Source organism: Ictalurus furcatus, chromosome 2, assembly GCF_023375685.1.
Source record: "Ictalurus furcatus strain D&B chromosome 2, Billie_1.0, whole genome shotgun sequence".
NCBI lineage: Eukaryota > Metazoa > Chordata > Actinopteri > Siluriformes > Ictaluridae > Ictalurus > Ictalurus furcatus.
Genome location: NC_071256.1, coordinates 8,004,823 through 8,029,802, shown reverse-complemented (window position 1 = coordinate 8,029,802; position 24,980 = coordinate 8,004,823). Strand labels below are relative to the sequence as shown.

Genomic DNA, 24,980 nt, shown 5'->3' with positions numbered 1-24,980 from the left:
CGCGTTCGCGGCACAGTATTCTGTCACAAAACGGGACTGGAGGTGGATGCAGGCGCAGATCAAAGTCTTTATTTATAAACAAACAAACAAAACACAGGGAGCACAGTCTATACTTAATAAGATTAACCATGAGACTACAATCTAGGCATTGCACGAAAACAAACACAAAGCTACGACCAATAGCATGCTACACATACATGCTACCAATGTGACCATACACCAATACTCGTTAGACATTGCAAAGTAAATACTGCGCGACGTGCGCAGCCACACGAGGGGTTTAAAAACCAAACTCAATTAAACCAAAACACAAACACCTGGGTTAAATCAACTAATGCTTAAACAGCGGGATAACCAAAACAAACAAGAGGCGCATGTCCATAACCAAGAGTCTCATGCACGCACGCTTCTCTGCAGCAGTCTCTGTGCTTCAACACCGCAGCGCCCTCTGCCATCCACCTCTCTTTATTAAAAGCTCTTATCTGCATTTGCATCCGTCCTACCTCCGTTACCCTCATTATGTGACAGAATACTTCGCCTCACCATGGATGCAGTAGGAAGAAGGAGGAGACATCATGTCAGGGAAACCAAGGAAACTGTACCAGCCTTGGTTTCGATCCAGTTTCCTCAATGGACTGCCATTGAGCTACAAGATCCATATGATGGATTTTTTGGCTATCCTGAGTATTTTCTTGCGGACTGCCAGTTTTATTTTGCTAGCCTGGCAGACCCCAAGCCAGAGGAGAAGCAATGGCTCAGGCTCATGTGGTCCTGGTTCTTTGGACCCGCCCTCCAGTGGGTGCAGCTCCTAGTGGCCTGGCCAGGGAACTTGGGAATGTAACCCATTTTGTGCGAATATTTGTGATGGCGTTCGGGAGTCCATAATCTAAGGTCGACTGTGTTATCTTCTATTTATTATTCTGACAGTGAAATGCAGAACTTGTATTTTGGCTCTTCTTCACGATGTTATTCAGGCATATCTGATGTGGTTCAAGAATGTGTGCTAGGAATCTTTTAACAGGCAACCAGGGTCACTACATTTGCACGGGTGCAGTGCAGTGTGTGGAGTTGGGTTTGGAACAGAACCCAGAGACATTCACTAGAGGTCTGACTCATTCATACTGGAGCAGTGAGCTCTGAACACAACACCGCCTCTCATCAACACAGCAGCTTCTACTAGAGCTGATTCCTTCGGCTGATAGCTTCTGCTTTCTCTATTCATGGTTATATGAGCCGTCTGTCTCTTCACTGACTCCAGTTGATCTGCTCTGCTTCACTTTCTGCAAGATACAATTAAGCGTGTATGTGGAAAGGACTGAGAGTTAAACAAATGCCTGCTTTAATGCTTATTTCTGAGTTTTTTAAAGAATAGCATTGATGAGAAAGACTAGAGGAGAGTCAGAGTCAAATCTGAGTTCTGTGTGCCTTCATGGTCAGGTTAACAAAAATGTGTGATTGTGGTTTAATGATCACATTGGCAAAGTAAATGGTGCGCATTAAAATACATCGACTAGTTCAGGGAAAACATTACGTTCTTATAAGTTTTTTTGCTGCTGCAGCAGTTTTTCATGCGTCAGTGCTGACAGAGGCAGAGACCTTCTTTACACCACTGTCTTATTAGCACAGATAAGATTGTTTTGTCATGGCAAGATGTCACACACTGCCTTACTAATGTGTTAAACATGTATTACTGCATAATACATAGATTGGGCAATGTGAAAATATAATATCAATACATTGTGATCAATTATGTCACAGCACACGTATATCATTAGCAACTTGATTTCTACTGTAATAATAATATTATTTGTTAATATCTGTAAGTCTATACAACCAATTAACTTATAAACCAATAAACTGAAAAAGTGATCAGTTTGTACATGATTTTAATAGGTGTCTATGTCGTTCCATAAAATGTAGTGAATTGTTTGAAGGATCTATCTATTAGCCTTTTTGGTCTCAGAAGGGAATACTGGTCGAATGAAAAAGTTGTCCTGTACAGGATCGCCTCTTTTTTTTTTTTTTTTGATTAGGATGTCATATTCACTGAATATCTAAATACTACCTGTTTTACACTGACATTCCATCCTTTCCATGTATTTTACACACACAAAAAATCATCCCATTGTCCTCTTGTCAACAATTAAGAACATTATTTTGAGCATAGAATGGAAGACTGTAGTTGTGCAAGTCTATGAGCCTTATCTACAGTGAGGGGAAATAAGGATTCAGCCTTTTTATGTTATTTAATATACTTCAACATTTACACATAATGTCTTTTGATTTGTACTTATAAATAGCACCCCATGCCATATTTCCTAACATTCCCATGCCCTCAGACTAATGAGCCAGCAGTCACTGAACATCTACACAAGTGGATATATACGCTAAAAGTGTATTAAATATCAACAATAAAAGTGTCTGAATGCTTATTTCCCCTCAGCATCCAGACTTAAGTGTTACATACACTACATCTATTCAACATGCTGTCAAGTCAAGTCAAGTCAAGTCAAGTGGGTTTTTATTGTCATTCCTCTATATAGCCTGTATACATTGGAACAAAATGACATTTCTTCAGGATCATGGTGCAACATGGAACAGTACGCAAGACTACATAAAGTGCAAATACAGAACAGTGTGAGACAAGTGCAAAACAATAAAAACACAGGTCAGTAAATACACAAGACAATAGATACACATACCATGGACTGTAAACTGTAAGCTATTGTGTAATGTAGCAGCATAAATATAGCAGCAATACTGGCATGAAAAAATGAGGTCCATAGAATAAAGTGACTAAATGCACTCCATGCATTATACACACCAAATATCATTTCTTTGCCCTCTTGTAGCACATTATTTGGAGCTTAGAAAAAAAGAATTTAATTTTGTCCAAGTCTACTTATGAGTCTGTTTATGTACATGTTCTCAGACTTGGTCAAAGCCAGTGTGATACATAAAATGGCCTATATGAGAGATTACTGCAGGCTTTGAGATTGCATTCTTCAAAACTATTTCAGAAAAAAAACTGAATGCATTAATACTTTTAATTAGAAAGCTAGTCAGATGTGACCATGATGAAATTCCTGGTGCAGACATTTTCATTAAAATGTATGAATCCAGGCTAATCAGGGGGTTGGGGCACTTCCAAAAAAAAAAAAAAAGATTCAATTTGAGTAAATTTAATCAGTTTGCAGGCAAGTGAGATCCATGAACCTTTCTTTTGATCCATCACTAAGATATAGCCTGGATCTTTTAACAGTTATTAGACTTCTTTCAAATATTTTTGTCGCTCTAGATAACTAAATATGTTCCTCTGTTACAGTACCCTCACTTTGTTGTCCATTCACTAACAAATAAGTACATTTCCATATTTTTTGGCTGTTTCCACAATGTAGTATTTTTTATGTTTGTGTTTTATTAAATCAATACAATTAAATTAAACTGGGTGCTGATTTTTTCCCCATTCAGTCTGTGGGAATGCTTCGCTCCCTGCAGTCCGTTATTAGCTGTGATCTGCAGGCATCTTTTGGTCAATGGAGAAGCCATCTCCAGAGAAAAGCAGAAGAATAGTATTTGAGTTCCTCTCAACCAGAAACAGCTTAATCTCCAACCCTGTCAGGATGCATTCGCTAGTAGTAATACATCATGTCATCTGGGTGGGAATTAAGCAAAGGAGAGACCACGTATCATATACAGCCTCTTCTGGGAAATATTGGGGGCAAACATGCAAATTATAGGGTGAAGGCTACTTTTTGCTGTTATGTAGAGATTTTCTTCACTGACACTGATGTTATAATGTGTTGGCTGAGCAGAGAATGTTTTAACATTCTCCAGCTTACGTTACAGACCATGTCATTTAAACCAATAGCAGAGGAAATGACTGAGTGGATATTATAAACTCATGTATCTGACCTAATAATCTTTATGTATGTCTCTACACAGACACAGCTGTTGGCCAGACCCACTATAATTATATAATACATGAGGTCAGTACATCTTAAGTAGTAAGACTAAAGATGCTTAACAGAAACGTGTCAGCTTATGTAGAATGCTATTTTTTTAAATGGACTTTTGTGTCACTTATAAACTAACAATGACAGATCAGACTGCGGCGCATTATTAGAAACAAAGTCAGCCTTGTTTTAATTTCCGTAATCAAACCAGAGATATCAAGTGAGCTGATGATGTTATGTCATTCTCAGTTACACAGAGATAACTAATACAGGAGCATTTAATGTTGACCTGGTCTAAAAGAGACAGAAAAGAGAAATCTAACCAAGCTTACTACTTGTTACGGCTATTCTTCAGAGTTCCAATAAATGTAGTAATTGGAAGTGAAATTTATAGTTATAATAAATGACTCTGATACAAGCAGGCTACTAATCTTCAGCTTGATTGGTTCTGCGGCTGCAGATGAAAAGGAAACCCAATTTTGTTGCCCAGAGTTCCCAAATGTAAACTCAATAAACCATTAAGGCTGCTAAATGAGGCATGAAAACTTAAATACAGTACCTGAATAAGTAGAGCTGGAGAACTGTGAAGAGGGATGGCTTTCATACAAGCATTTACCTTTTCAATTTACTTGCACTTTTTTTGCATAAGGAAAATGTAAAAACACAGCAGTTTAAAAAAAAAAGAGAGAAAAAGCTGGAAAATGGTTTCATAAATTGAAAACATAATGTCAGATGACTGTAAATAATAATGTCTGTTTATATGCAAGACCATTAACTTACACATTCACACAAACGCACACTTTCAGGACATATGATTGTGCATATGTAACATACAGTTCAAGTTAACTTGAGACTTGACTTGGACTTGAAGATGGAGACTCGTGAAAAACACAAGACATTTTGGTTTGGCATTCCCGATTACGTTCTCTCTTTACTACCCCACATAACAGCATCAAACACCACATTTTTCTATTCATTCCTAATTCATTCATTCCTATCAGTATGTGCTGCAGCAGCAAATATCACAACAATTGATCTCTAAACACACCAAGCCAGCATTATTATATACAGGCGTGATGCATCTGAAGGCGTGTGTTCATCACCCATTGGAAAAGTGCTGTAATATAAATGAACAACAAACAATAACAATATATCCAAGTCTTACCTTATGGTAATCTTCGTGTCATTTAATTTGAAAAGCATTCAATTAATGCAAAGGGAAGCTGCAGTATTACACAGTTGTCAGGGACTTGCTTGCTGTCCTTTTTCATGAAATGTTTCCATGTCCTTTTCATGCCCCCCACCCCCCAAATATTATCTACCATATTCATATAACATCAAAGTTTACTAAGTTGAATTGCATTTATATACGGATGCAATATCATTGTTTGAGAACTACAGCAAACAACGGCAACTCAAATAGCTCAAAATACACAGCACATTGGCATTATGCACTAAACTACAAAAAAGTAATCATTCCTGAATTTTCTATGAATGTTCTGTTTTCTTGTAATTTTGGATGTAATAGTTCGAAAGTAATAGTTTTTTGATTAATGATTTAATTTTGAATTAATGATTTAAGTAAAACCTTGTGTACTTTATTAAGACAATTTTTAATAAATGAACTAGACATTCTGTAGAAGTAATCAGTTTTAATATTTCAAAATTGATTCAGCCTCATGCACTGTTAATTATAATAACTAGCTGAAAGAACTATTGCTAAAAATAGAACAAAGACTTGAGACTTGACTTGGACTTGTGAACATGTTTGGTTTAGGTTGTATGTATGTAACTAGTTATAAGTATTTTCTACACATATTCCTGAATCTAATCATAACCTTAACCATAGTAACCGTAAACCACAGGGAAAAAACAGCCAGCATCTAACCACCTGGTGCTGGTGATTAAATATTGCATGTGAGGACAATTATAATCGTAATATTCTAACCAAATAATAAACTATGCTAATAATAAACCAAACTATGCTACTACAATTTTACATCAGAATTTTTAACTTGGGTTTGTGTATATGTGTTGAGCCGAATGCATAAAGGCAGTGGTATTGATTTAGTGATACTAAACACCACCGTGACTGATTAGTAAATGAATCAAATCACCTGACAGTGTGTTACTCGTGTCATGGCTTCAATCGTCTGTCAGATTAAGCATGATTGATGTGCGACGATGCCAGAGCAAAGAGCAATCACACTATGACCTCAGGCAGAAGCAATCACTGTCAGATTTCGGTCGTCTGTAGAAGGCACAAACCAATTAATATTCATGTGAACACCATGTGCATTACCGTAGGTGTTCCCAGATCACTGGAATATGATATGGCACCATTATAATTAACTGTAATTTTTGTATTGTGCATTTGAAAAGTTAAGAAATCTATCTTAAGATCTTGTGCTAGTATTGTTTGATCCCATTATAAACTCTTGAAATTATACCTATAAAAGTAAAGAAGGACATACATTTTCATCCCTATAATGAGTACGGTGGATATTAAAAGCCTACAAACCCACGTTAATATTGCAGGTTTTTGTGATGTAAGAAATGAAACCAAGATTATCATGTCAGGTCTTTCTCCAACTTTAATGTCGTACAGTAACCAACAAAATTCTAGAGCTCCAGTCCCAGCTGAAGAGAGGCATCCCAACAGCATGATGCTACCACCACCATGCTTCACAATGGGTATGGTGTTCTTTGTTTGATAAGCTGCTTTGTTTTTGCACCCATATCATTTACAGTGTGCAAAATGTTTTACTTTGGTCTCATCAGACCATACCACATTTTGCCACATGGTTTGGGATGATTTAGGTGCGTTTCAGTCTAAACATTGTACCCCATAGCCCAAGCATGTAAAGAATGTGGGATTGTTGTCCCATGCAGGGAGTGGCCAGTTCTGGCCAGGTATTACTGCAGCTCATTTAATGATGCTGTAGGTCTCTTGGTAGCCTCTTTGGTGTACTGTTATTTTCAGACCAATAAGATGTCAGGAAAATCCTACAAGAACAGTTGATCTTTATTTGGGGTTGATCAGAATCACTTCAGTGATGACAGGTGTATGATAATGACTGTTGAACATGTGATTAAATGTGTTTGGTTAATTCTGAGCACAGTCACATGCACGTTATAAAAGGGTGTTATGCAGTGCTGGGGAAGCTACTTTGAAACTGTAGCTTTTCAAACTACAAGCTTCTCATAGTGTGAAGTAGTTAAGCTACAATCAAGTTACCCTTTTAAAGAAGTTACTAACAAAAAGTGGCTAACTATATTGAAGATACTTAAATGGGCAGCTTAGTATGTCATGATTTTGAATCAGTGTATAATTTTGCATAAAGAAAATAAAGACAATTTAAAGATAATTCAGAACAATTATTAATTGTTTGTCATTTTATTTATAGACCACCCAAAGATGCAAGTAATATTAATATTATTATTATTATTATTATTATTATTATTATTATTATTATTATTTTACAGCTGATTAATTAATTAATCATGGAAATAATAACAAATAAGTTAAGATAGGAACTTTTTCTCTTGCTGCTCCCTTAACAAGATGTTGAAAAATACAATCAGATTGTTGTATTCAGAACATAAAATTAATAACTCGGCACGAATTGAAACCTGTGGTTTGGTCGCTTTATGTGTCCATCAGACAGTCTCTTCCTGTCTATGTGAGCTACAATGATGCTCTTAATTCCTGTGAAGCAAGCAGGCACCGCAGACATGCAATGAAGAGGATCGCTATAATTGGACAAAAAAAAAAACATAACGATTGGTTACTACATTGAACAAGTAACTCGTTATTGGAAAAGTGACACTATAAAGTAGCAGAGCTACTGTCATACTACTGAAAAATGTAGTTAAGTTAGTAGTGTCGCTACTTTTAATTAACTATTCCCTGACACTATGTTATGTTACCTGCTTTTCACTTGAATTTTGTTGGTTGCTATATCACAGTAAAGGTGGAAAAAGATCTGACATGAGTTATCTTTTTGTTGTTGTTGTTGTTGTTGTTTTTATCACAGTAAAGTGGTGTGTAGATTTTTTATTTTCACTGTATATGCCAATTAGACCTCAGTTAGTTCTGAATTCTGAATCTTGTTGATTGTGATATGTATTTCTTTTTTCCCTCTTCCAGTCCCCCTTTCACATATACACGTTCACATTTCACATTTAAAAGTGCAGACAGAAAGTGCACAGAGTGCATGCCCTTGTCATGACCTTCTTATGTGCCACTGAAGAAAATCACATTTTGATATGCCTGAAGAAGCAGCTATACAGAATCTGTAATTATAATTAGAGGATGGTAATGAGGGTGATGAAAGGCTGTGGTAAGAGAAATTGTAAATTGGACCTTTGAATGCTTGTATAAAGGAGGAGAGACAGTGTAGTATAAAATTTAATAAATGAGGAGAGACAGTGTAGTAAAAGAAAATCACTTGAACATAAGGTAAACTAAATTCAGTTTCGACTACTAAAACATCATGCTTTCAAAACTGTATGAAAATGATTAGTTGGTTGACCTTGGGCATTTACAGGTAGAGATAGAGATTTTTGAGCCTTAGATATTGTGCTTTATTTATGATGGAAACTAGGCTGACATTTATCCTGACTATATTGTTACTTAAAAATATTAGCATCAAAATCGTGACCTTACTCTTCATTGTAGTACACTTTCATAATGAAAAAGTAAAAAGAATATTTTGGCATCAGCCTGCAAAAGTGTAGTTTACTGGATATGAAAACAAAACATATCAAGCAATATCAAAACAAAGACAAGCAATGAAAACAAATTTGGCTTAACATTGTGATAGAGAGACTGCTATTACACCTTCCCTTCAGTGATATGTTACTGTAACTCTTTGCACATAATAACTATATGCATAATAGCAAACAAAGAGAAACTTGAATGTTTTGGATTTGTTCAACTAATAAAATGTCTGCTGAGATTTAATACTGAAATTTATTATTATTATTATTATTAGTAGTAGTAGTAGTAGTAGTAGTAGTAATAGTAGTAGTAGTAGTAGTTCTTCTTCTTCTTATTGTTTGTCTGTTTGTTTACTACCAGATACTAATGTATACTTATGATATACAGTGGTGCTTGAAAGTTTGTGAACCCTTCTTCATTTCTGCATAAATATGACCTTAAACATGAGCAGATTTTCCCACAAGTCCTATAAGTAGATAAAGAGAACCCAATTAAACAAATGAGAGAAAAATATTTTACTAGGTCATTTATTTATTGAGGAAAATGACCCAATATTACATAATTCTGAGTGGTAAAAGTATGTGAACATTATGGCTTCAGTATTTGGTGTGACACCCTTCTGCAGCTAAACATTTCCGGTAACTGTTGATCAGTCCTGCACATCGGCTTGGAGGAATTTTAGTCCTTTCCTCATTACAGAACAGCTTCAACTCTGGGATGTTGGTGGGTTTCCTCACATGAACTGTTTGCTTCAGGTTCTTCCACAACATTTCTATTGGATTAAGGTCAGGACTTTAACTTGGCCATTCCAAAACATAAAATGTATTCTTCTTTAACCATTCTTTGGTAGAATGACTTGTGTGCTTAGGGTCGTTGTCTTGCTGCATGACCCACTTTCTCTTGAGATTCAGTTCATGGACAGATGTCCTGACATTTTCCTGTAGAATTCGCTGGTATACTTCAGAATTCATTGTTCCATCAATGATGGCAACTCATCCTGGCCCAGATGCAGCAAAACAGCCCCAAACCATGATACCACCACCACCATGTTTCACAGATGGGATAAGGTTCTTGTGCTGGAGAGTCCAAACTCTTTAGAGATGGTTTTGTAACCTTTTCCACTCTTTTTCTGACGTTCTCAGAAATCTCATTTGTTTATGCCATGATACAAGTCCACAAAAAAGATCAGACTTTAATAGATCCCTGTTCTTTAAATAAAACAAGAAGCTTACTCACACCTGATTGTCATCCCATTGATTGAAAACACCCGACTCTAATTTTACCTTCAAATTAACTGCTAATACTAGAGGTTCCCATACTTTTGCCACTCACAAATATGTAATATTGGATCATTTTCCTCAATAAATAAACAACCAAGTATTATATTTTAGTCTCATTTTTAACTGGGTTCTTTGTCTACTTTTAAGACTTGTGTGTCTATATTTATGTCTATGTCAGCCCACTATGTAATGACTAAGTGAACCACAGCTCAGTGTAGCCTGGATAAGTCAAAGAGCTTTAGATGTGCTGTCTCACACACACACATTAATGCTGCAGCTGGCAGTTCCTTTGCTAGGGCAAGATGAAATACACATACACACAGATGTATACCCAAATACTCTCTCTCTCCCTGTCATGTTAAATGCTTTGTATTGGACATTTGTTGCTTTGATTGTTCTCTGTGGGGGGAATAGTGTAAAAAAAAATCTGCCTGCCATCTGTCTACTTCCTGTCTTCAGCGGAAAAAAAAAAAGTCTAACATATTCTAGACCAAACAGTAAAACAAACAATTTAAGGATTGCACTATAATAGTGGTGTGGTTGAATTATCACATCTGATTGGTCAGTAGGTGTGCACTATTTTTGATTAACAGCACAGCTCAGACAGTAGTTCCAGCTTTAACTTGAATGATAGGTTAATATTAATGTGCTTGTTCCAATACACTATTGTTTCTATAGTAACAGCTCACACATGTGCTCCATGTAATCTAAGACTAGTAATAAATTAATTAAAAGAAAGGTGTTGTTGGTTAACAGTGAGAAACATGTGCAGTTGTTTGTTAGGAGACATTTATTTAACATTTATGGAAGAAGTCTCTGGTTTCCACAGAAAGAGGGAAATAAAAAAACAAAAAAACAAATAGGCCTACAGTGAAGTGTGAAATCTAACATGCTACACATGTAATGATAATAATAAAGTGATTTTAAAAAATGCTGCTCATCAAGGTCATTGTTGTAGAAATTGGAGCATATACACCGGGTTTAGTTTGAGTAAAGTAACAACAAATAGGTTCAGATAGGTTTGTATAAACTGGTGTGTAAAAAAATACAAAAAAAAAAAGCAGCATGTTGGAATTTATATACTGACCTGTCCATTATACCCTAGCAAACTGTTAGCAAAGATGCTTACTATGGTTAGGCAAAGAAAGCTAGAGTCGAGTGTAAGAGCATAGATATATTTAAATATTAGAAATATGCTCAAAATATTAAACAGTAAAGTGAATAATAAAAATAGCTAATTTGGCTGTAAGATATGATATGACATTTAGCCACCACATCCTCTATCCAAACCTCTCTGAAGTTCTCACCTGGTTTTAATCTGCATAGCTTAATTTGAGCATTAGTGTTTGAAGGCAGGCCATTTGCATTTACCACCAGACTACCCTGAATGAAGTGTGTTAGGGAAGTAAGACATGTAGCTCTGGTTATAAGTCCCACTGGTTTTAGCACGTAATAATGTGGTTTCCTTTTGAACAGAACCAAGGTCATTCTTGGTTAAATGCAAATATGTTGTAAATTTGATGTACTTCAGGTGATTAAGGTCCTCTCTGGTTAACTTCATGACAGCAAGTAATGACAGCTTCCACTGAGTGACCATGGGGACATCGGCCAAGACTCTGTTAGCAAGGCCAAACCCAAACTGACATATTTTAACTCTATAGTGTACTTGAACAGCTGTGTATAGAAGTGGTATTGCCATGTTATTTAGCCTTTGCCCTATCAAATTGAATGTTTATGATGTTTTTGAGATGAAGAATCAAATGCTTTCACTTTATTTTCATTCACAATTTGAATTTTTTTTAACTTCTGAGGTCAGTTTCCGTTTACCCAGAGCTGAAGCAAAGAGGCAATTTTTCAGCTTCTGATTGGTAAATGAAACTGCTACCAACATTCACTGTCCATCATGTTAAGGAGTTTTTAGGGGGGGGGGGTAGAAAGGCTCATATTTTGACCTGAACACTTAAAAAAAAAAAAAGGAAATACCATTTTTGCTTTTCTCCTGGTGCCCATTATTTTCCCCCTTCCACCCACACACATACATAGACAAACCCACTGCTTTTGTTGTTTTTTTTTTGTGTGTGTGTGTGTGGGGGGGGGTGACCCTTCACTGATATACAGCATGTTGCTACGTGGACACACACTCGCTGAGTGCGAAGTAGGAAAAGAGCCAGACAAACAGACGCCCACACTGGGACAAGAGAGGAGTCTGGAATTTTCACTGAAACACAGTGGTTATTATTAGATAGAAGAAGATCTCCTTAGCAGACAAAAAAGAGAATGATGGCAGAAAAAGAGAAAAGTAATATAGAACAAATGATATCCTTATTAAAATCATGTGAAGTAGCTGATTGGCTGAATGAAATGCTGTTAGTATTCTAGATATCCCTGGTATGTCTGTGTGTACTTGAAAATAAGTGTCCACAGTTCATGGCCTGCATTTTATCCACTAGTGATTTTAACTGTGTTTCTCCATGCTGATGGTTTTGTAGGAAATTGAAAAGGTGCTTTTGTGTAGAGAGGTGAGGAGGTGAGGTGGTTTGTTTGTGTGTGTCTAAATGCCAGCCTTATTTCCCCTGATGTGTGCTGCTCATTCTGCTTCCTGCATTGATTATCTGCATGGCTGATTTGTGTTGCTGTGCTGCTTGCATATACAGTGCTATGAAAAAAGTATTTGCCCTCATCCTGATTTCTTCTGTTCCCTTTCAAAAGGAACTCAACGTTGTGTGAGCTACACGCTGTGGGAAGTGCCCTCACGTGTGACCAGTATCTGAAGCTTGTGTAACATCATGCCTATTTATAGGCCTGCCGTGATCAGGTGACGTGGCAGTTAAGCGAGTTGCGTGATATAAAAAGAGCACCTGTGAACTACACCATCAGCCTTATTATCTTCAGCGAGACTGGATGTCGGTTGTTTGTGAAATGCTTGCAAAAACACTCTTCATTTTCTCTCTACCATTAAAAAAAATCACTTTACTTTTCTGTCCCTTTAAAAAAAAGAGAGAGAGAAAATTATAAGTGAGAGAGAATTCAGGAAGTGTGTTACGCCTTCCTCCCATTTCATCACGGGCAGAGAATGGACACACTTTCTATGTGAAGTGTCTAGGCATGGAGCACACCAGGGCAGACATCGAGAGGTCTCTGCTTGGTTGGAGGGAGTTGAAGGGAGAAGGGAGTTGAGTTTCAGAGCCTCGCGGATCTGGGCCGTATGGAAAATAAAAAGCCTCTGTGACTCAGAGGTGCCAGAAGGGGGTGCCATTGCACCAAAAATGGAGATCGTGATTACTAAGTGATTACTAAGGCAGTTGAAAAACTAAATCTAGAGGAAGTGGCTCATAGCAGGCTGGGTGAGTGCTTTCTCCCCAGTGAAAATAAATCTCCCTCACGCTGCAGAAGACTCCCCTTTTTTCCAGAAGTGCATGATAAAATAACACACTTCTGGGGAAAACCATATGTAAGCCATATTTATAACCCCGAGACATCTGATTATTCGGCCATCATGGGGAATGAATGACACGGCTATTTAGCTATGCCAAATGTGGAGGAGGTGCTTGTGAGCTACCTATCTCCATCAATGGCAGGAAATTGAGGGGGGACGGCTTTACCATCCAAACCATGTAAGACCACCTCGGCGTTGGTGGGCAAGGCCTATGCAGCAGTGGGTCTCCCTTGTGGATCACTACATACAATGGCAGTGTTGCAGGCCTACCAAACAGACCTGCTGACTGAGCTTGACATACGGTGGTGTTCAGCCAGTTCCTTCCCTGTCGTGTTGAGTTCACCAGTGCTAGTGTGAGGGAGGTATAGAAGGCGAGTGTGGCGGCCCGCCTCCCCCCACAGAGAGCCAGGAGGCCCACGTGGCCACAGTCGCAGCTTGCTAATAGGCCTGATCTGAGAATGGTCATAAAGGCCAAGCAGACAAAGAAGGAGCGGTCCTGAGGGGCTGCGGAGGGATGTGAGGTTGTTAGGACAGTTAGCCCCCAGTACTTCTGTAGGGCCGCCCCTAGCCAAGGCTGCCAAGTTTTCAGTCTTCTCTGGTCAGTGAGCTGTCACAGGGCAACAAAAATCTGATGCTTTCTCTCCAACAGGATGTGGAAGAGTTAACGTCACTAAAAGACCATCTGGCAGCATGGAAACTACTGCCAAATGTCTCTACACGGGTGCTGTCTACCATAGAAAAGGGTTACTCGGTCCAGTTCAGAGCTCGACCCCCCGGATCAGAGGTGTGCTCATCACAGTAGTCAGCACAGAGCAGAGCCCAACGTTAGTGCAGGAAGTAAGATCCATCTTGGATAAAGGGACAATAGAACATGTACCCCATTCCCTGAGGGAGGGAGGTTTTTACAGCCATTATTTCCTGGTCCACAAAAAAGATGGGGAGTATGCAGCCAATTTTACACTTGCATCATCTGAACTGTACTCTTCGGACATACAGATTCAAGATGCTGACGCTCAAACTTATGGTCCCACAGATTTAGTTTGAGTAGTAGTTTGTGATGATCTAAAAGACTCATATTATATGGGATTCTACTATGATAAGGGCATTTCTATCCCCAACATGCATAGGGTCAGTCTTATTCTTATTGAGCAAGATAAAGCTGGATCTGGGCATCCCCAACAGTTTCTACAAGAGACTGTTGGGGCTTATGGCAGCAGCAGCTGCCAACGTCATACCGTTGGGCCTATTGCACACGAGACCATTTCAGTGGTGGATAAAAAGTCGGGTTTTCATCTGAGGATGAAACCTCTAAGAGTAATCAGTGTCATGCGGTGATGCCTACATGCTTTGAAAATTTGGAAGTGTCCCTGGTTTCTAGCCTCAGGTCACATTCTAGGGGCGTCTCCTTGTCGTAAGACAGTAATGTCAGGTGCCTCCCTCACAGGCTGGGGCGAAATCTTTGACGGCTGTCCAGCGCACGGTCTCTGGAGCGGCCCTCATGTGGAATGGCATATAAATTGCCTAGAGATGCAGGCCGCCTCCAAGGAGGGATCTACTATCTCAAGCAGGAGTACTGATTTATCACCCTTGTCCGGAACTATGGAAACTGTGGGTCTGGCCCCTGAGGGGCACCAGCTCATAGATTCTGGTCTCACAACTGAGGTTGTAGGGACCATGTTGAACGTTAGAGCACCATCCACAAGGAAATTGTATGTGCTCAAGTGACGACTTTTTGTTTCATGGTGTGAGGAATGTCAGCTAGACCCATTGAACTGTGCAATAGCTACTTCTACAATCAGGGTCTACATGGCCGCCATTTCAGCCAGCCACACCCCTATTAATGGAGCCTCTGTGGGGCAACATCCTCTAACACTTTATGCGTGGTGTCAGGTGGCTTAGCCCCATCTGTAGACCACGCATACCTTCCTGGGACCTTTCTGTGGTCCTGGAAGGTCTGTCAGATGCCCCATTTGAGCCCTTAAAGTCAGCCTCAGAGAAGCTTCTAAATCTAACCCTAAATCAAGGTAGCTCTTCTGCTGGCCCTGACATCTCTCAAGTGAGTAGGAGATCAACAAGCTCTCTCTGTTGCCCCTTCCTGCCTTATCTTTGCCCCTGGAATAGCCAAGGCCTTCCTATATCCTAGGCCGGATTATATTCCTAAAGTGCCTATGTCTGCTACCTAGCCGGTAGTGTTGCAGGCTTTCTGCCCTCCTCTGTTCCTCACACCACAACAAGAGAAGTTGCACCGACTGTGTCCAGTAAAGGCTCTCTGTAATTACATCCACCGCTCTGGCCAGTGGCTTAATTCGGAGCAGTTGCTGGTCTGCTTTGGCGGCGACAGTAGAGGTGATGAAAGTAGCTTATCTCTAATAGGATAGTGGAAGCAATCTCAATTGCTTATGAGGTGCGCGGTCTCGCTACGCCTCTGGGCATAAGGGCTCATTCCACTATGGGGTTTACCTCCTAGAAGGCTTTGTTCAAAGGGATACCCTTACAGGATGTGTGTGCTGCAGCAGGGTGGTCTACGCTGCACAAATTCATTCGATATTACAGCCTGGATATACATTACACCCCAGGCTCGAATGTCTTGCAGTGACCCTCGGGCTCAGATCTTTTGAACAGGCCACGCCCTCAGTATGATGGAGTGGGTATTCTCGTTCCCACAGCGTGAAGCTCATGCAACGTTGAGTTCCCTTTGAAAGGGAACGTCAGGGTTACGCATGTAACCCTCTTCCCTGAGAAGGGAATGAGACGTTGCGTAGCTTTGTCATACTGGGGCATGCCTGTCAATTGCGTCTTCGCTTCAAATAATAGAAGCTGATGGTGCGGTTCACAGGTGCAGTTTTTATATCACATGACACGCTTAATTGCCATGTCACCTGATCACAGCAGGCCTATAAATAGGTATGATGTTGCACAATCCTCAGATAACGATCACGCGCAAGGGTATATGCCCTTCTCAGGGAGACGTTTCCCATGCAGTGATTTCCATTACAGAATCATGCCTGTTTTTAATGCAGTGTTGCCTGAGGGGCCGAAGATTACGGGCATGCAATATTGATTTTCACCCTAGTCCCTTGCGCACAGGGATTTCTCCAGATTCTCTGAGTCTTTTGATGATATTTTGTACTATAGATGATGAGATATTCATAGTCTTCGCAATTATACGTTGAGGAACATTATTCTGAAATTGTTCCACAAATTGTAGATGCAGTTTTTCACAGATTGGTGAACCTCTGCCCATCTTTACTTCTGAAAGACTCTGCCTCTCTAAGATACTCTTTTTATACCCAATCATGTTACTGATCTGTTGCCAATTAACCTCCAAATTAACCTCCAGCTGTTTCTTTTTAGTAACACTGACTTTTCCAGCATTTTGTTGCCCCGTCCCAACTTTTTTGAGATGTGTTGTGGCCATTAAATTAAAAATTAACTTTTTTTTTCTTAAAATAGTACATTTACTCAATTTAAACATTTGATATGTTTTCTATGTTATATTGTGAATAACATATGGGTTTATGAGATTTGCAAATCATTGCATTTTGTTTTTATTTACATTTATTTACATTTTACACAGTGTCCCGACATTTTAGGAATTGGAGTTGTACCTACGGTCAAGAATGGTGGAGGAGGTGTGATGGTGTGGGGACGCTTTCATGCTTCAGGGTCTGGGCAACTTGCAATAATTGAGGGAAACATGAATTCTGCTCTCTACCCGAAAAACCTAAAGGAGAATAACAAATCTTGTACAGCCTTAGGTTAAGCATTGCCAATAACAAAATAGAAGGATTACATTAAAACAAGAAAAAAGCAAACCAATGATTAAATAAATGATTACAATCAAGCAAACAAGCAACTAAATAAGTAAATAAATCAAAAGGGGCTTTTAAATTAATTTATACGTATATAAAATAGAAATCAACTTGAGGGCTTTCTTGTTTTTAACAATTTTTTTTTTTTTTAATTCTCATCTTGGCTCAGTGCAACACAGAACATTCATGAGTAGCCTATAATTCCCCGCAGGTGTGCAATCCTTACCATTCTCCGGCTCCGACCTCCATTCACAAACAGGCGCTTGAGCATGCCCCGCTTCCACCCTTAGTCTGTTCAAACTCTTTATTTCCAATCAAAATGCGGGACATCAGCTCAAGTTGCTGGATGTAGGACAAAGGACCAAAAGGACTGCATTAGTCTTGAACACCATAGAAGAACTGTGGAGTGACTTGTAGATATCAGCTCACAGACACTCCCCATCCGATCTGATTAAGCTTGAGAGGATTGGCCAGGAATAAGGAAAGAAGTGTGCAAAGCTGGTAGAGATTTACGACTCCATGTTGTAATTTTTGCCAAATGTGGTTCTATAAAGTACTGAATAAAGGGTCTGAATACTTTCATACAAAATGAGATTTCAGCTTTTTTAAATACAGTTACAAAAAATATTTTAATTGTTCTTGCTTTGGGTTGTAATTGTGTGTAGATTGTAAATGTAATTAATTTTAAATTAAATCTATAACAACAAAGTGTGCAAAAACTGGAGAGGTCTGAATACTATCCAGACCCACTGTATACTGTAGAATAATTTTTCAATATTTGGATGAATATGAAGATGGGGCTCAGGTGTTTGTCTTTGCTCTTTTTCAGTAACACATACTCAGGGGGTGAATGGACTTCCTTTCCACCGCTGTGCTCAGTGGGTAAAGTGGTGCATCACCTTTAGACTGCTGGAGTCACCAGGTCAAACTGTGCACCTGCTTTTTGACCTTCATGTTGATTTGACTTCCAGGATGAGCTAACAAATGAAATTTTAAATTTTCCTGTTAACAACAGTGTGTATGTTTGCTTGACTTGAATCTTTTGGTTTCTGTGTATTCAATCATATCAGGCATATTTAGAGACATTAGGGTTATAGCACTTTGCCTCCAGATCTTTTATGATATGAGTTTGAGGTGTGTGTGTGTGTGTGTGTGAGTGTGTGTGTGTGTGTGCGTGCAAAGGTGCTGTAAGCTTGTAAATGTGGCAACCTTCACGTTTCCAAGGCAATAGTCCCTATTATCTGCAAATAGTGCATCATAAAATCTGACAAAAAAGCATTTTGTTTAATTATGTTGATTTGTGTGCAATGCTAAGGCGTTTAATGGTGTTTCAGTGATGCTCATTGAATAGCCCTTTTATAAATGCTAATGTAGAGACTAATGAAGAGCTCTGGCACAAAGCCACAGCCATCTATTTTCTCAGAAGTTAAAGAATCCAAGAAGAATAAGGACCTATGTTTTTGTATTTATGGACACATGCATCATCGTCCTGCTGGAACACCCAGGTGCAACCAAATTTTAACTTTCTGGCTAATGTCTTGGTGTTTCCGGATAATCCTTCTTCCTCGGGATACAATACATTTTCTGAAGTCCCTTTTCCAGCAAAACCCCCACAAAGGGGGCCAAGTCCATGCTTCACAGTTTGTGACAATCTCATATTACATATTCTCACACTGCATGACGTTGTCATTCCCCTTTAAGTTGCTGTCATGTCTCCTATAAACCCTTCACTTCTGTAGTGGAAACATGTGCCACTAAGGATACTTGATGCCTGTTGATGTGGCTAGCACTGGAATGTGAACAAACTTTGTGCAATCCACTTCTGTTTGATGGTTTTGCCCATGGATGATTTGAAACTGGTCGCTGTTGTTGCAAGGATTTGAAACATGTTTGGCAGCTAAGGCAAATTAACATGGAAGTGAATGGATGACATTGTGACTGATGATGATGAGACTATTAATTCCAGTTAATTCTGTTTTTTTTTAATTGAATATATGTAGCCTAGATGTACATAAACCTTTGGTCTCAAGTGTATTTGTATTTTCAGTGTACGACTTTGTGAAGTCCAGAGCTGAATAGCTGGCTCACTGGTTTTACTTGTTCATCTTTCTCAACCATCAGCATTAGTGGGAAACACATTAGTGTAGTCAGGTTTAAATATGTTCTTAGACTGATCTGATCTGATCTTAGACTTTGTTACTGCCCCCATGATCTTTAATAGGATTTCTGAGACAGAGTTGATTGACCAGATTAAATTAAGCAATTAGTGTTTTTCTGTTCCATAAGGCCTAAAAAAATTGTTGGATTCTTCTGCATGATAAAGTTCCTCCCGATTCATTTGGATGCATTTCTCTTAAATTGGCAGACATATTGTTTCAGTAAACTTCTGAATTCATTCTGCTGCATGAGTTATCTTTATCTAAATAAAGATTAGTGAGCCTGTTCCAGAAGCAGTCATGCAAGAACAAGACATGACGCTAACTCCACTATGTTCCACAGATGAGCTTGTATGTTTTGGATCATGAGCAGATCCATTCTTTCTCCATACTTTGGCCTTTCCATCACTTCGGTAGAGGTTAATATTGGTTCCAGAACTTTTGTGGCTCATCTCTGTATTTCTTTTCAAATTCCAATCTGGCTTGCAGATTTGAAAGTGGTTTGCATCTTGTGGTATGGCCTCTATATTTCTACTCTTGAAGTCTTCTTCGAATAGTGAATTGTGATACCTTCACCCCTGCCCTGTGAAGGTTGTTGGTGATATCAGAAATTGTTGTTTTTGGGGTTTTCTTCACAATTCTCACAATGTTTCTGTCATCAACTGCTGTTGTTTTGCTTGGCCGACCTGTTCTGTGTTTGGTTGTTAGTACACCAGTGGTTTCTTTCTTTTTCAGGACATTCCAAATTGTTGTATTGGCTATGCACAATGCTTGTGCAATGCCCCTGATGGATTTTCCCTCTTTTCTCATCTTCAAAATGTCTCGCTTTTGTCCGAAAGACAGCTCTTTGGTCTTTATGTTGGTTTATTCTTTTTAACAACAAATGCAGTATACTTATATAATACTTCCATGGGGGATGAAATTGTGATGCATAAAATATATTTTTTTAAAAGCAGTCATGTTAAGGCTTGTTTACTCAGGGAGTATGTACAAGTGCATGTACTAACTGCAGAGATCATATTAAGATCATTTCCAGAAATGCAAGAGAAGTCTGTAGGATGATCGCTTTGAGAAAAACATATCAGTACTCAGGCAATGACTTGAATGCCTATGTGTGGCAGATTGACAAAGACTATTTTCTATAATCTAAAATTATACTATACAATAAAACTCTTTCTATTCAGGATTTGTCTTGAAAGTATCCTTGCTGAATTGAAACTTGACTGTGAATGTCTGGGATCAAAATAAGCGAGGTTTATATTAGATTCTGAGCACAGCTGCCTGATTTATTCTCTCTATTTGCTTTAGTAATTGTTCCATCCCTTTTTCATTCTTACTCATATCCTCTCTTTGACTGTAGCTCTAAGTGGGGACCTGTCTGCGTCGCTCTTATCTGTGCTCTGAAATTGAAATGGTGGAGCTGCTGCTGTCAGGTATACTGTGAAACACTTATATAGATATCTCCGCTGCTGCAATGAATAGCAAAGCGCTTCACCATTTCCACTGTGAGAGAGGGGTTCGATCTCGACATTCTCAAGACAGGCTACACTATTCTGCCAGATGTATTGCGATTCATTGAGCTGAACAGTGCAGACTTAAAGGCATAGTAGCATATTAAATAGAATTTGTAGTTTGGAGGTTTTATGTTGTTATGTTCTGTTGAGAACATGGTTAACAATTTTACAATTTTATGATATTATGCCATGGATTTATCCCAAGGTCAAAGCAGATAAACTTTATATATTTTTTAGATTGTATATTATGGTGTAAAACTTCTCACATATATTCAGTGGCATGTACAAAGATATTTCAGTGATGATGAGCAGTGTTGGGTAAGTTACTCAAAAAAAGTAATCCACTACAGATGACTAATTACTACTTTAAAATTGTAATCTGATTACATTACTGATTACTGCATGTAAAAAGTAATCAGATTACTAATTACTTTGCTTTCACGTTACTTTCAAAACCTACAAAAATACACTACAAATTGAAACTCATAATTCTTTTAGTAATTTTAGTGCACTTCATGTATGACATGATCAGAAAAAGTTGGATTTATTATAAAACTTGCCTCGGGTGTTGTCACTGTTTGTAGGACTACCAGACCAATAAAATATAAAACTTTCCTAACTAGGCTCGTTTGGTGTCATTAGCCATGGGGAGGAACAGCTAAGCTATCATTGTATGAGTTGCAAAGTATATTATCTTCCCTTATGCTCTGCTCATATCATGTTTACTTAAACTTGAAGTCACATAGACATTTACACACCTTGTTTTCCAGCTCAGCATCAGAGGATGTTAGTGTTTCAGTTTCCCGTTTACTGGTTAATAAATAAATAAATAATATTTTTAAAAATCGGTGTATATCCATTTTTCCTCATACCGACTGTGAACTAGAGTTTGGCAGAATTGAGAGACTGTCAGCCAATAAGACACGAGTGGTTCCAAATATTTTCCTGTAAACCCTGTCTGATTGGTCTCACCGCAGTTCACTGAAGATATAAAATTACAGGCCATCTTGTTTTACTGATGTTCAGTTCTGTAGTGACAAACTGCTCCAAGTGGAGAGTTATTCGGGGCTAAAGAAAAAATCTTCGTGCCAAAACGTGATTTATTTTAAAATTTTATTTTACTTAATATTGTTTTCTTAACAATAAATTTGTAACACAAGTAACATAAATTTACTGACGTCAGAAACTGTAATCAAATTACATAAATTTAAAATGTAATGCGTTACATTACTGCATTATCAGAAAACGTCATTAGAATACAGTAACGCGTTACACCCAACTCTGATGATGAGCTGTTTTAATCAAATCACCATTAGTGAAAACAGTGTTCAGATTAATCTTTCACCTTGCAAGCCTTGAAAACCCTTGCTAGAATGAAATGTGTTAACAGAATTGCAAAAAGGACTGCATTCATTGTCAATGAGGAACACCAATAAAATCCTAGATCTCTGTCTTTTCACTTTCTTTTAAGAATGTGGTAAGATCCGATATTGAAGTGTATATAGAAATATTTAAAGGTTTACCTACCATGCACAAATCCCAAAAGGAGTTCAGCCCCAAAATCTGAAATTTAAGGAACCATAAACTATTCATTATTGATCAGAGATTTAAAGATACTTAACTCAGGGGAAGCAGTGTGCTCCAGCTCTCTCCAGACTCAGCAGCCACTCAGTGCTTTTGAGACATTTTCAAACTCCATATTAGCACAACAGACATTATCACACAGCATAATGCATGTGCTGCACTGGCAGCCAAGTAAGTGGTTGATCTCCTGATCTTCAGCCTAGCAAAGCAGTCTGGTGAAGTCATTCTAGTAGATTGTAGGGCATAAAGCTCTCAGTCTGGTGGCTGGCGAACTCAGAGCTTCATGCTAAAACACACCAGAGTTTATGGGGCTGTTCCTTTATTTCTTTATTCTTTCAAGCTACTGATACAGATTTAAAAAAATAAATAAACTGCTATGCTGTTTACAGTCCCTGATGCTGAATATCATTTTGATCTGTTGTGCACTCTGAGATGCTTTTCTGTTCACCACAGTTGTAAAGAGTGGCTGTTTGAGTTACTCTAGTTTTCCTGTCAGAACTAGACTGGCCATTATCCTTTAACTACTGTCATCAATGAGGGTTTATAATCACAAATATGGACTTTTTTTGTTTATCGCACCACCATAGGGACTTTGTATTGTGTGTGACAATCCCAGGAGATCAGCACTTTCTGAAATACAACCATGCCAAGTCAGTGAGATCACATTTTTCCCCATAGGTGTTTCATGTAAAGCTTGACCTATCTGTGTGATTTTATGCATTGTGCTGCTACTTGATTGGCGGATTGTATAATTGCATGAATGAGCAGGTGTACATGTGAACCTATTGTATTTGGCCTTTGAGTGTATGTAACCAAAAACTTTTCTGATTTGGTTTTTTCCTCTTTCTTCTCCCCTGTAGGTAAGTCTGATGGGCACACTGAAGGCTTTTGCTAACAGTGGGTGAGTAAGTCTGGAAGCAGCCTGCTAATATGGGTTTTTCAGTTTCAGTCTTCTGAGCCCAGCATCTGTCCGCCCTATATGCTTTACTTGGAAATTCAGATTTCTTAATTTCTGTTCAGCCTATTAGTTTTCTGTGCTCTACTGAGAGACTGGGGGATCGACTCTCATTGTATCATTCTTATCCTTTAATTTGGCTTATATCTTTTCTAACAGATTTCTATGACGAAAAAGAGACTGAAATTGGCTGCTGAGTTCAAGTGCACAACTGTAGGAATTATAATCTGGACAGAGCCAGTGTGAGTGTATATATGTGTTTCAGAGTTCTTTGGGACTTGTGGCATAGGAGGTGCATTCTATGAAGTTGTGCATATCATTGTGCAATCAGTATGTGCTTTAATTCCCCGTACAAGGCTGTTCTTTCTCTGGCTTTTAAAGGATATCATTTGGCATTGGTTACCACTGTGGGTCCAGGGTAAAAGAATTTCCAAGGATGCTGTTATGATCACAGGACAGATTTTATTTGAAGAACAAGAAGGCAAATATGTACCAACATATTAATTTATTTACCATTATCATTAATTTTTTATTCCTTAACTTTTTATTCCTGAACTCTACACACTGTTATGGAATTTTAAATTAACAGTTTTTCCTTTCAAGTGGCCATTAGGGTATCTCTGATAACCATAACAACCTCGATACTAGTTGATAGTAATCTCCATCATGTAATTAAAAAAAAAAAGACATAAACCATAGACATAAGGACCATGTTAAGGAAAATGTTACCGTACCTCTGTGGCAGATGACTAGTTTGCCTTATTTTTGATAATTCAGTATTTCAATGTCCTACTCTGTGAGAACATAACCTGATTACACACATAGTCAGGAGCAGCTGAAATAAGTGCTATTTTAGTCAGGTTATTCGTGAGGCAGGATGCACGTACTTGTGATCTAATTAAGGGGCGGAACGAGCTTCTGTTCTCTGGAGCTGCCCCACTTTTGCATCAGTCATTTACAGTACAGAGCCTATTGTTAATCATCAGTCATAGATAAAACTATGAGCAATATTAGATGTATTTGCTCTATTTTTTCATTAATCATCAATGGATACTAAATTTGCTATGACCAAGAAGACCACCAACAATAACACCAGCACTACCATCAACAACACCAGCACCAACACCAATAACAACAAGAACAACATCTCACCAACGGCAACACCAGCACTACCACTAGCAGCAGCACCAGCATCAACAACGTCAATGAAAAGAACAAGAACAACAATAACACCAACAACACTACCAATAATACCACCAACAACATCACACCAATGACAACATCAGCACAACCACTAGCAGCAGCACCAGCATCAACAACATCAATGAAAAGAACAAGAACAACAATAACACCAACACTACCAATAATACCACCAACAACATCACACCAACAACAACATCAGCACTACCACTAGCAGCAGCACCAGCATCAACAACACCAATGAAAAGAACAAGAACAACAATAACAACAACACTACCAATAATACCACCAACACCACCACCAACACCAACAACACTACCAATAACAGCAGCAACAACACCACCAGCACTATCACCAACACCAA

At 38.5% G+C, this 24,980-nt stretch overlaps 1 protein-coding gene across 3 annotated transcripts in view; it reads left to right on the top strand.

Moving 5' to 3' along the window:
• LOC128620985 (sterile alpha motif domain-containing protein 5-like) overlaps positions 1-24,980 on the top strand; it is a 304,140-nt gene that overhangs the window by 180,354 nt on the left and 98,806 nt on the right. Inside the window, exon 2 of one of the 3 annotated variants that reach the window (XM_053646413.1) lies at positions 23,576-23,941. The exons of the other annotated variants lie outside the window; for them this stretch is intronic. Within the exon in view, the coding sequence (XP_053502388.1) occupies positions 23,576-23,662 (87 nt within the window). The 3' untranslated portion in view covers positions 23,663-23,941. Of the gene's footprint in view, positions 1-23,575; positions 23,942-24,980 lie in introns of those variants that run through there. 3 annotated transcript variants of the gene reach the window in all.